Source organism: Phascolarctos cinereus, unplaced genomic scaffold (genome assembly GCF_003287225.1).
Source record: "Phascolarctos cinereus isolate Bilbo 61053 unplaced genomic scaffold, phaCin_HiC Scaffold_8;HRSCAF=390, whole genome shotgun sequence".
Lineage (NCBI taxonomy): Eukaryota > Metazoa > Chordata > Mammalia > Diprotodontia > Phascolarctidae > Phascolarctos > Phascolarctos cinereus.
This window is the reverse complement of record NW_027556291.1, coordinates 65,195,369-65,207,538: the sequence shown is the minus strand read 5'-3', so window position 1 is coordinate 65,207,538 and position 12,170 is coordinate 65,195,369. Positions and strand designations below refer to the sequence as shown.

The window sequence follows — 12,170 nt, the reverse complement described above, 5'->3', positions numbered from 1 at the left end:
GAGTTACAGTATTTATATAAAAAAGTAGAAGGACTCACCCCCCACCCCTACACCTTCCTCATGCTCCAGCTGGCCCCAAATGGGAATGAGGGTTGGAGGGTGAGTTCAGATGACCTAGCACCAGTTTGATGGGGAATTAATTTGGCCCTAGCAAAGGCTCTGAGGTGAGTTGAGTCACATTTGATTGGAAATAGTCTCCTCTTCCCGCTAAGACTCCAAGAGCACCTCTGGCAATAATAGCATCCAGTACAGTACATACCCCTCCCCTTTCTGAGAGCAGAGACTTGAGCACCTGAAGGCTTTGGGGGAAATTGGACCTCTTGGCCAGTTGGCTGCTCCTAGGGGGCTCAGAAAAGCACAACAGCTTGGCAAACTAGCCAGGAGGAGGAGGAAGAGGAAGAGGAGACAAGGGCTCCTTTTTATGCCCTCTCATCACCAAAATGTGGCAAAATATAGCTTGATACAATCCTCTCTGAAAACACATTCACAAATTCTAAGGCCTTGAAAGATCAAGAACTATGTGGTCTGAACTGCCACTCCCAAAACCCACAACAAAGGGAAAAAAATATTTTCCCCTAATGAGATTAATAAAGGAAAATCATGCTATGCAAAAAAAAAAGGAGACTAAGTGAAGAAACAATATGGAAAATAATCAAATCTTGTATTCAGAACTGTCCTCCAAATCCTCAGTTTTATCAAGAGGGAAACTGAGGCCCAGTGAGGGAAGGAACTGTATGTAGCCTATCATTTGCAAAGCTAGTGCCCCTCTCCTCAGCCTACTAATAGGAGGCTTCTTAGAAAACAAGATAAAAAAAAAGTTGATCAAAAAATCCCTCTAGAACTGTCCTCAAATCTTCCCCGGGGGCCACTGGGTTGTTGGCATTTCTCCAGAGCTTTCTCCTCTGGGCCCCTTTTTGTGACCTTGCCCCCAATTGTCCATGGTGAGCTAAGCATGCAGAATCTGCTGGGGCTGGTAAGTCCCTGGCCACGTTCCAGGCCTTATGCTGTTAAGGGCAACTCTGTTGCTGTCCCTAAATTTACACCCAAGCTCCACCCCAACCCCAACGTCATTCCCCCTCAAAGCTTCTTGAAATTCTGGAAAAACGAGAACCTCAAAACCATGTTGAGGCTCCCTACAAATGTCTCAATTATAAAAATAAAACCATGAAATGTCTTCAGCTCTATGGGAGGGAAGTCAGGTGTGTTTATCTCTCTATCCCTTACAATTCTGGAAAAATGACCATCTCAGGCTCCCTACAAATGTCAGCTAACAAAAACAAAAACAGGAAATGTCTTCAACTCTATGGGGCAAGTCAGGTATACTTATCTATTCTCCCCACACACCCAATTCCAAGCCTCAACATACATCAAAGATAGAAAAGGAGGCAAGCCCAAGGACGGAGGAGGGGACAAGTCTGGGGACAATATTGTAGGATCCAGAAACAAAGTTTCAAAATGCAGTCTTGACACTCACTCATTCCCAGCCCCTGGGGTGGGCTGCTCCCTTCTTTCTCCAACACCCTCCCCACATACACACACACAAACACACATCACACACATACGCATACCACACAAACTCACACACACACACACACACACACACACACACACACACGTCAGAGATCCCTAAAAACAGAGAGGGATTGAGTAATTCAAACCAGAAGGAAGAAGGAACTCCTGTGGCATTGCCAGCCTCTGTTAAGAGGGTGCCTGCTGGGGATCAGGGCCTGTTCAGATGGTAATGGTGTTACGCAGTTTCCCTGGGGCTTCTGGAGCACAGCTGGGATAGGGGAGGGGGAGTCCCCCCCAAACTCCTGCTCCTTTCCCCAACATCCCTGGGGGGCCAGAACCTGAATATTCCAGGGGTTATGAAGCTTCTAAGCAGCTTCCTATACAAATTAAGTCCCTACATCATTTCCATCCATCAGAATAGTCACAGGGCCTTGTAAAAGAAGGTGCTCAAAAATTGTTAGGCTTGTCAGAGCTGACAGGGCGCAGGGGAGAGTAGAAAAAAAAACAGTTCAAGTCAGCTCGTTGGCCAGCCTTTGCAAGCTGACACTCTTGAATCTTAGGGAGACGGCTGTTCTTCTTGTCACTGACAAGACACATGAGGCAGAAGAGGTCTTTTGAATTCGTGAAAGCACCATAAATATGATCCCTGAGCCCCATGAGGGATCCCCCAATCCCAACCCCCCATGCCTCTTCTGAAGTCCTCGATTCTGGCATTCCATTTTCCAACAGCCAAAGAAAAAACAAACTTGTCTTTGGCCCAAGTTGTGGATGGGGGACCCCAGAAGTAGCTGGGAATAACACCAGGTAAGCACAAGTCTCAGCCAGCCGGCTGGAAAGAATCAAGAAGGTGAGGCCCACAAGATGGGCACTTCCTGAGTTGGTAGGGATGGGCAGTGGAGAGCAACTGGGCTCTTGGAAACCATCTGGTCCTGGGCTTCTCAAGGCCAAGTATATGTTTGTTTGGTTTGTTTGTTTTTTCCCAGGGCCCACCACTGTTTTGGCAGTCAAGAACTACCGAGGGGTTTTTCAAGTGAATGTTCAAACCCATCTAAATTCAGATCCTTCGCCAACCTCTAAAAAATGGGAGGCTGGGGGAGGGGAGGGGTGGGATTGTGGTCAGGGTTGGACTTGCTAGTGAAAATCTCAATCCCTCCTTTTACCACCCTCCCCTGAACTTCTAGGTTCTTTTTCCTCGAGCTTAGTTTAAAAAAAAATACAAGAAACGTTCAGCAGCCTTGTGGCGGCCACCCACTTCCCCTTGCCCAGACACAAGAAAGACCATTCAAATAGTTAAATCAGTTGTTTTTGGAAAATGGAGGGAGACTAGCCTGGGGAGCCGAGCTGCACCCCCCTCAGGCTTGCAGAACAGATACAGAAATAAGTCATCAATACTGGAACTTGAAGTTCAGTATATGTGGCTGGACAGTTTACCAGGACATGTGGCCACCGTTGGCCGAAGAGACCTAGGGAGGAAGCAAAGAAGCCAGTTTAGACCCTCGGGATCTTTTACCGATCATTCTCTGTGTGTCCCCAGTATGCCCACCCTCTTGTGACAATGGGCTTATGTAGTTACCTTAAAGGAAGAATCCGGTGCAGGAGACTTTTTCTCTAAGTGGTATAGGGAAGGGGTGAACCCCATTCTATCTCCAGAGCCCCCTGGCATGGCCCAGATGACAGCTTCCCTGTGCCCTTCTGCACTAGCGTAAGGGCTGCAGCTCGAAAATTTGTGAAGGTCCAGCTCAGTACATTCGACGGGGGCATGGGCCCAGCACGACTGTGTTTCCGAGGCACAGGAGGGAAGTGTCAGCGGGTGCCCCACTGGATTGGGTTGGGTCTCAGAAGGCGGGCAGGTATGGATGAGCACCTGGGTATCGGTGGGATTGCAGGTCAGCTGCGCAGCAGAAGACTCAAGGTTGGCGTGTAGGTGATGAAGATGCTCATTTCCCTCGGTCCTGGATGCTGGGCTATCGGCCACAAACTGCACCGAATCCACAGCGACTGGAAATGAAGCCACCCGATACTGAAGTCAAAAGGCTTGCTCCCACAGATGGGACAATAGCACCCTATTCTGACTAGGACATTACAATTTTCCTCACAACCAACCATCCCGATGTGCTGGGCTATTACAGGAACTAGTCTCCTCGATAGGACAAAAGCTAGAAGGATTTGAACCCCGGGTCTTTTGCCACATACAGAATCCTCTTTACTCTCCTTTTGCACTTTGTCAAAGTCTTTCACTGATCACGCCCTTCCAAAGATGTGGTGAGCGTGACGAATAGAACTCCGGTAAGGAGTTCCAAGTGCTATTAGCTCAAGGGGAGGGCTGAGTTCAGTCCACCTACCAAAGAAGGTATATGTGGCATCTTCGAGAGCTGATATATGTGGGTTCAAATGCTCATACCCCTTCCCAGGGGCCTGAGCCTGGCTTTTGGCTTTAGCAGGGAGATGCCCCACTGTGTAAGGAACTCCAAAGAATTAACATAGAAGCAAGAGACACTCACCTCCATTTTGCTCGACAACAGGACCCAAATTCTTCATGCCCAGCTCTCTGCTGGGACACGGGCCTACATAATCAGAAGCCTGAGATAGTTCTCTCTGTCCCCGAAAGTCTGGAGACCCAATAAAACCTGCAGGGGAAGGAAAGAAGGCAATGAGTGAAGAAGAAGGCAGGCAAAAGGAAGAGGACCTTCCTCTACTCCCCCCATCTTGTCCTTCCCAACTAGCTCCCTACCTGCTGACGGTCATGCTATCAGCTCTCCAGGTCATGCCTCTGTCTGTCTAAGTATATTAAGACAATACAAAGGCAGTGGGGGTGAAAACCCTCAGCGTTACGATGCCTAAGCTTCAGTCTACCTGATGCCAGCCTCTAGGGGCAGGTTGTTAGTTGTTAGACTTTGGGCCCAGTCCCAGATGCTGGGCTCAGCCCTGGACACTGGGCCCAGTGCTGCCCTCTGGGCCCGGTCCTACCCTCTGGTGCCAGACTGGCTTTCAGCTGGAATTTATAGGCCCAGGTAGGTGCTGATTGGCGAACTTTTGAGTCAGCATTGTGACCTCATCATCTGTTTTCCAATGAGTGCAACTTTACCTCATCCATTATGACCAAAGCATTGTCTGTGATGGAAAGCTGGGTCAGCAACTGCATCAGCATCTGATTAATACCAAATCCTGGGTTTGGTCCCTGTACCCAGTACTGGAGGCCAATGTATTGGAAATAACTAGTTAATATTATACAAGTTAATATAACTACTATAAGTAGTTAACATAACTACTTATAACTAGTTAATATAAATCAGGGGACCCAAATGGGCCCTTGGGCCCTCATGGTGCCTCATTTTCCCTTGTTTGGCCTCAGTTTCTTCATCTGTAAAAGGAAGTTGGCCAGGATTTTGAACCTGAACCTTTGGACCCATATTTCCCCTCTCTAAGCTGTCTTTGATTACAAATTCAAAAATAGCTAGTTCCACTTTACATAGCAGGGAAGACAATATTCCTTCATCTTTCTTTTCAGAGACATTTCTTCTAATGGCTCGAGACATTGATTAATATGCTGATATACAAGTCTCTTATCATTCCCTATACCACAGAATGTAAGATCCTTGAGAGGAGGGACCTTCTTATTTTGTCTGGAATTAGGAAAACCTGAGTTCAAATCCATCCTCAGACACTTACTAGCTATCTGACCCTCAGCAAGTTACTTAAGCTCTGTTTGCCTCAGTGTCCTCATCTATAAAATGGGGGTGATAACAGCACCTACCTCCCAGGGCTGTTGGGAAAATCAAATGAGATAATACAGCTACTTAGTAAATGCTTTTATTCCCTTCACCCCTCCCCTCCCCAACATATCTTGTGTGTTTCTAATTGTTTTACATGTTGTTGCTCCCATTAGAATGTAAGCTCTTTCAGGGCAGGGGCTAAGTCTTAGGGTTTTGTATCCCCAGAGCCTAGCACCGTTTAGGTACTTAATAAATGCCTTTTGGTTGACTGATATCATTTCCTCCGAGTGGAATGTAAGCTCCTGAAAGGTGGGGACATTCTGCTTTGGACTTTGTACACCCAGTGCCTAGTAAAGGGCCTGGTACATAGTCGGTACTATGTAGCTCTTACTGTGTGCTAGGCACTATACTAAGCATTTGACAGATACCATCTTATTGAAATCTTATAACAACCTGAGAAGTAGGTTGCTAGTATTATCCCCATTTTGCAGATCAGTAAACTGAGGCCAACAGATATGAAGTGACTTGCCCAGGATCACATAGCTAGTAAGTATCTGAGTCTGGATTTGAATTCAATTCTTCCTGAGTCTGGGCCTGGGGCTTTGAGAAGTAGGGCACCCTGCCAATAGAGGGTGAGTCTGAGTCTCAAGTGCTCTACTACCCTAAGTGGGGCCCACCTTGCTCATATACCAATGTCAGACCCTGGCTTGGATAGGGAAGCCAATGCCCTCTATCCAGACCCACTGGGCACCAGTGGGCTATTTTGACTCAGTTGGCTGCCTTGCAAGGAAAGACAATGACTGAGCTGGAGAAAAAAATGGAAGTGTGCCCTGTCCTTAGCTCTCCTAGAGAACTCAATCCTTTCCCTGGTGACTCACTTGTACGGCCTTATGAGTGACACTTTCCTGGGGAACTCTTGCACCTGTCTCTTGCTTGCTTCCCGCACCTAGCCCTCCATTGGCCACATGCTTCCTTGCTCATCTCTTCAACGCTCGACTTCGTGCTTCTCCAGTTGCCTTGCAGGCAAGGCCCCAGCTCCCCCGTCAACGTGCAATCCTTAGCCCCAAGGTGGCCAGGATCGGATGACGTAGACTTGGCAGTGACCTTAGAGTTCACCAAATCCTTCAGCCCTCTAGTTTTACAGATGAGGAAGCAGGCCCAAAGAGACAATCATCCTAGGTCACACAGCTGCCTTCCAATCCAGCATTCTAATCACTCAAAGGTTAGGTTAGCAGAGCCAGAGACAAGGGAACCCCCATGTTCTCTCCTCCAGTTCTTTGTGGAGGCATATTTCTTCACTGTGCAATCACCCACCTTGAGCACTCCTGGTTGTCTTGTCAAGTATAGCCACCCCCCCCACCCCCCACCCCCACCCTGCCATTGCATTAAGCTGCTTATTTTCTGAACGAACCTGAGGTCCTTGGGAACACAGACACATTCATTTCTGGTTTTGCATCCCCAGTACCTAGTACACAGTAGGCATTTAATAAATATTTGTTGGTTGATTGATTTAGCATCTCTGGATTGCCCATAGGGGCCCAGTACTGGACTAGGCCCATTGATACCAACGAAAGTTATCCTACTCTCCCAGGTTCCCCAACTATCAGCTGCCTGGCAGTACTGAGTCTAAACCAAAGGAGGCAGACTCTGTATAATTTTTTTTTTAAATCTAAAAGGTGAACAATAGGGATAGAAGGGACCTTAGAGATCAGCTTACCCAATCCTCTGGGTCCTATGTTACAGATGAAGAAACTAAGGACAGAAGAGAAGCAATGACTAGGCCAAAGACACACAGATAGCAAAGCAGAGTAAGCATTTGAACCCAGACCTTCTGATTCCCAATCCAGTGTTATTTCCAGCCTCTGAGCAGCTCTGTCAATGCCACCCCTGATGAGTCTGAGAGGCCTGTCTCAACCAGTCCTCTCCTGCTGGGTAACCCAGGACTACTTGCACTGATCACCCAGAGACTAGCTGAGGCAGGTGGGTGATGTAGTAGATAGAGCACTGAGCCTGGAGTCACGAAGACCTGGGTTTCAAGGTAGCCTCAAGCACGTACTAGCTATGTGACTTTGGGCAAATTACTTAACCTCTGTCTGCCTTGGTTTTCCCATCTGTAAAATGGGGATAATAATAGCACCACCTCCCAGGATTATTGTGAGGATCAATTGGGATTCTACTTGTAAAGCACTTAACACAGTGCTTGGCACATAGTAGGTGCTGTGTAAATACTAGCTGCTATTATTATTATTAGCATAGGTGATACCTTGTCACTGAGAGTGGTGTGAAAGACTGAGTGGCAAAGTGGAAAGATTGCTAGAATCGAGAAATCAATCAATAAGCATTTATTAAGCACCTACTAGATGCCAACCATTGTAGTGAGAGCTGAGATATGATAGCATAAGCAATGGATTTGGAATTCTAGATCGAGAAAGAGCCCCAGAGGCCAACAAGTCCAACCTGCTCACTTTACAGATGAGGAACTGAGGCCCAGGGACAAGAAGGGACTTGCCCAAAGTCATACAGCTAGTAAATGGTACAGTCAGGATTTCAACTAAGGGCCTCTGACTCCTGAGTCCAAACTCTCTCTATTGCACCACACTACTTCTTAATCACACTCTCAGAGCTTCATACAACAAATCTACTCTAGGTCTTCAAGTGCTGCCCTCTGACTGAATCCAAACTTCACAGAATAAATCCCCTTAATAAAAGGATTTATTCCGTACAACTTGGACTCAGTCAAAAGGCCACACTTGAGGACCTAGAGGGCCACATGTGGTCTCAAGGCCTCAGGTTCCCACCCCTGCAGTCTTCCTCCTAAGTAAGTCTTGCCTTAATCTACTACCTGGCCTCTAAAAATCTTCCACCATTAAGATTGAAGTTCCTTGAGGGCCAGGGCAGTGTCTTATTTCTCTTTGCATTTTCCCAGCATGGGGTAGAGTTCTAGCATTACAGGTGGTCTGGGAAAATGTTGAATGAATGAAAGCTTTCACATCTGAAAATTTCACGTCTTCCTGGGTTGATTTACTTTGGAACGCAGCCTTGGATTCAATTCTTCTTGTGTTCAACTGATTCATAGTGAGAATATGGGCAAGGGAGAAGTCCCTTAATTTCTTTTGGCCCTATTTGTATTGTCTGTAAACTGGGGATAGTAACATTGCCTACATGACAGGGGGCTAGGATTTGGAAAAGCACATTGCCAACCGTAAGGCGAGGTATTAGTAGTTGTTTTCCAGGGGCCATATGTAGAGACAGAGAGCAGACATGGTAAGTGCTTAATGAGTGTTTCGGTAAATTTCTTGAACTGAACTGCGTCCCAGATCTGGTGCTAACTAGATTACCAAAGATTTCCTGATGCAAATTTCAACCATCATTGTTTCACTCCTCATCTCCCTTGCCTCAACAGCTTTGGGACAATGGTGACCACCTCATAATGGCGACTCCCTCTCAGTCTTCAACCTCAGAGATGCTATGCTCTCTTGGGTCTATCTCTATCTCTTTAAGGCAGTTAGATAGTACCAAGGATAGAGTGCAGGATTTAGAGTCCAGAAGAGCTGATTTCAAATCCTGACTCTAAAACTCCCTGAGTGACCCTAAGCAAAGTCACTTAACCTGTTTGCCTCAGTTTCCACATCTGTAAACCGGGGATAATAATAACAACCTACCTCCCAGAGTCGTGAGGATCAAATGAGATAAAATTTGTAAAGAGCTTTGAAAACTCTTCTATTCTGGTTTCCCGTCTTGTTTTTTCAGACCTTCCTTTTTTCCCCAAGGTCCTGTTGATGATTCCCCTCCTCTATTCCCCTCTCCCTTTCTCTTCATCTCTCTTTCTGTGCTCTTCCCTGGGAATCTTAGTCACTTCCACCACTTTAACTACCATCTCCAAGCAGATGACCCCCAAATCTCTAGCCCCATTCCTGACATCTCCTCTGAGCCCCAGACCTGTATCTGTCCAATCACCATCCAGACATCTCCACTTGGTTGTCCAGCTAACACTTCAATTCAACACAACCAAACAAACACTCATTAGCTTTCCCCTTAAAACTTGCTGGAAAACATGCTTATAAATGTTTAACATCTGGCTCTCTTAAAATGCAAGAATCTGCATTATTATTATTTTTCTGCATCACTTTCTTAAGTCTAGGCAGTCAACAAAACAATTGATCAATCCCTGATTTGGAGCATTCGCTGATTTCTGAAGTGTGATTGTTCACCCAGAAAATTTAACAATCAGCTCTGCATGTGCTGATCCAGCACACCCCTGATCCTTATTTCTCTTGACTGTACTATATGTATAGGACCATTTTTTCCATTTTAGAATTATCTCCACTGAGATATTTTGAAAAGGAAGGACACAATTTAATTAGGTTCAGTTGCAGGGCAGGGACACACTCCCAGGCCTCTGTTTAAGGAAGGGGTTCAACACAGTCTTTCTTCCCATTTCCCACCAACTTTGAGTCTTCTCCAGAAATCTCCAAGATATCCCTAGCAGGGTACCTTCCCACCCTGCCTATAGCTTCTGTTTGTGTATTGTCTTCCCTCTTTAGCTTATAAGGTCCTTGGGGCAGGGTTTGTCTTTGTTTTTATTTTTATTTGTATCCTCAGCTTTTAGCTTAGAGCCCCCTGAATGTTTATTGACTGACTGACTGATCTGTGACCAGCTTTATCTTCTTAAGTACCATTTCCTAGAATAGTACATCAATTCCTAAATTAGTAGAATATACTCTGATGGCTCCACTCTCATTAATGATGAGAGATGATGATGCAAATGTGTGCAAATCTATTCTATATTATATCTATTTGTTATTTTCCTTTCAGTTGCAACTGCAGAGGTTAATGGGGTAATTTGGTTGAGGTAAGTCTCACACCAACTCCCCTCTACTGCTTTCCCCCATTTTGTGAGGTTATACTATTCCAACAATGGATTTTTTTTTTAAGATTAGTTTATTCTAAATCCTTGATTATAGCATTTCCTTTCTCAGTAAGATGAGCAATGGCTTGTTTAAGGTGGTTTCTGGGCTCTTTTGGCCTCCTTGTTATGGCATTGCTTTACATCTGCTACACTTCTGTAGCAAGTGGTGATGGTCAATGTCAGTTTCTTTTTCTTTATCCATTGCTCATGTTTCAGGGTCAACAGCTACTTGAATACCTCAGGATGGAGCTGCTATAATTGTACACAGTGTCTTCTCATGTTCATCCTTTCTTCTAATTTGGTTTGGGTTTTGACCTTTACTTTAACCAGTCAATGATCTGATTGCACAGACACCTGATGCTAAAAATGACTCCCACATGAGTAGCCAGCTGTTTTCTGTTTGTCAATTTCATTTTTCATGATGTTGTTTGGGGCCTTCTCATACTCTTCTGAAAGCATTCATGATCCACAGGGCTGAGACCACTGAGGCCACTCTATGAGTCTTTGGCATCTTTTATACCTTAATCCTAACCACATTTTCTACCACCCTCCCCGGGTGCCCAACTTCACATTACAGTCACAGATATATATATAAAATCTTGGTTTGTCAGGTTTTTCCAAGAATCTCTCCACTTCATCCAATTTTGGTACATGAGCTAAGATTTTCTTCATGGTGGCGTATTTATGTCCACTCATCATAAAACATTACAAAGTGAGTTGACCAAGTAGCCTATGAAATGCTATTTCTTATTATTGCCCGTATGTACATTATGAGTCTACCATAAGCAAACTTTAATTTCCCATTTTGAGGAGATGTCATGAGTTTTTCCATTTAGCTAAAAATCACACTTTACATCTTCCAGTTTCATTCTCAACAGGAATGCCAACACAGATAGGATTTGGTTTCTCTGTTAAAGCATGATCTTTACACATAGTATCATGGATACGACTGGGGGAGATTTCAGTGGTCATGTAGTCTAACCCCCTCATTTTACAGAGGAGGAAACTGAGGTACAGGGGAGGGAAATGACTTGCTCAAGATCACACAGGTAGGAAACAGCAAGGTTAGAATTTGATCCTAGGTCCTCTGATTCTAAGTCAAGTACAACTTCCACCCTGCCTACCTCTGTGGGTCTATCTTGACTCCAAGTCCCAGAGAATTCCTCTATTGGACCTCAGTCATGCCACCCAAGAGGTAGCAGGTGGAGCAGTGAATCGAGCATCTGGACATAGAGACAGGAAGACCTTAGCTCTGTTCCTGCCCCAGACGTTTTCTAGCTGTGTGAACATGGGCAAAGTCACTTAACCTTAGTTTCCTCATCTACAAAATGGAGATAATAATAGCACTTACCTTCCAGGGTTGTTGTGAGGATGTATCAAATAAGAGAATATAGGTAAACCATTTTGTAAACCTTAAAACACCATAGAAATGCTACATCAGCATCATCAGCATCACGCCTTACCATGCCGGAACTGGCGCTTGATGAAACGCTTACAGTAGATGATGGCGAAGGCTATGAGGGCCAGGGCAAAAACAATTATCACACTGCTTGTTAGCACCATGAGTGTAGCTTCCTGAGGGGGCGCTGTGGGCACCTCAAGCTTCACAGAGCTCAATCTGAAGGCACCTGTGGTACAAGATGGGAAGGAGCATCAGAATGGGGCACGAAACAAAGTAGTAGGCTCCCATCTTTGCTGGGCACAACTTCCGCCATGAGAGGGGCTTCTTCAGGCCAGAACCCCCACTTCCTTTATGTCTCTCCCAAGTCCTAGCGCCAAAGGCCTCTCTTCATCCTGGTTACCTGTAGGTCACTGCATTGAGATCCCCTCCCTGCTGGGGTAGAGTAAGAAGGTAGTGTGGTGCAGTGGAAAGAGTACTGGACTTGGGAGGTGAGAGGGCATGGCTTCTGGGCCTGGCTTTGCCTCCATCTGTTCACTGTATGATCACAAGACCTAGTAACCTGGGCAAGTCATCACCCTTCTGGCACTGCCTGCAAAATGGGTTTTTTAGACTTGAAGATTTCCAAAGTTTCTTC

The 12,170-nt window shown here is 45.7% G+C and overlaps 1 protein-coding gene across 2 annotated transcripts in view; it reads right to left on the bottom strand.

Moving 5' to 3' along the window:
- Positions 1 to 2,799: 2,799 nt before the first annotated feature.
- Positions 2,800 to 12,170, bottom strand: part of EDA2R (ectodysplasin A2 receptor) — a 29,433-nt gene continuing 20,062 nt past the window's right edge. For both annotated transcript variants that reach the window (XM_020967283.2, XM_020967282.2), the window contains exons 5-8: positions 11,598 to 11,762; positions 4,014 to 4,139; positions 3,086 to 3,510; positions 2,800 to 2,975 (exon numbers count right to left, since the gene is read on the bottom strand). In XM_020967283.2, the coding sequence (XP_020822942.1) occupies positions 2,940 to 2,975; positions 3,086 to 3,510; positions 4,014 to 4,139; positions 11,598 to 11,762 (752 nt within the window). In that variant the 3' untranslated portion in view covers positions 2,800 to 2,939. The remainder of the gene's footprint in view (positions 2,976 to 3,085; positions 3,511 to 4,013; positions 4,140 to 11,597; positions 11,763 to 12,170) is intronic.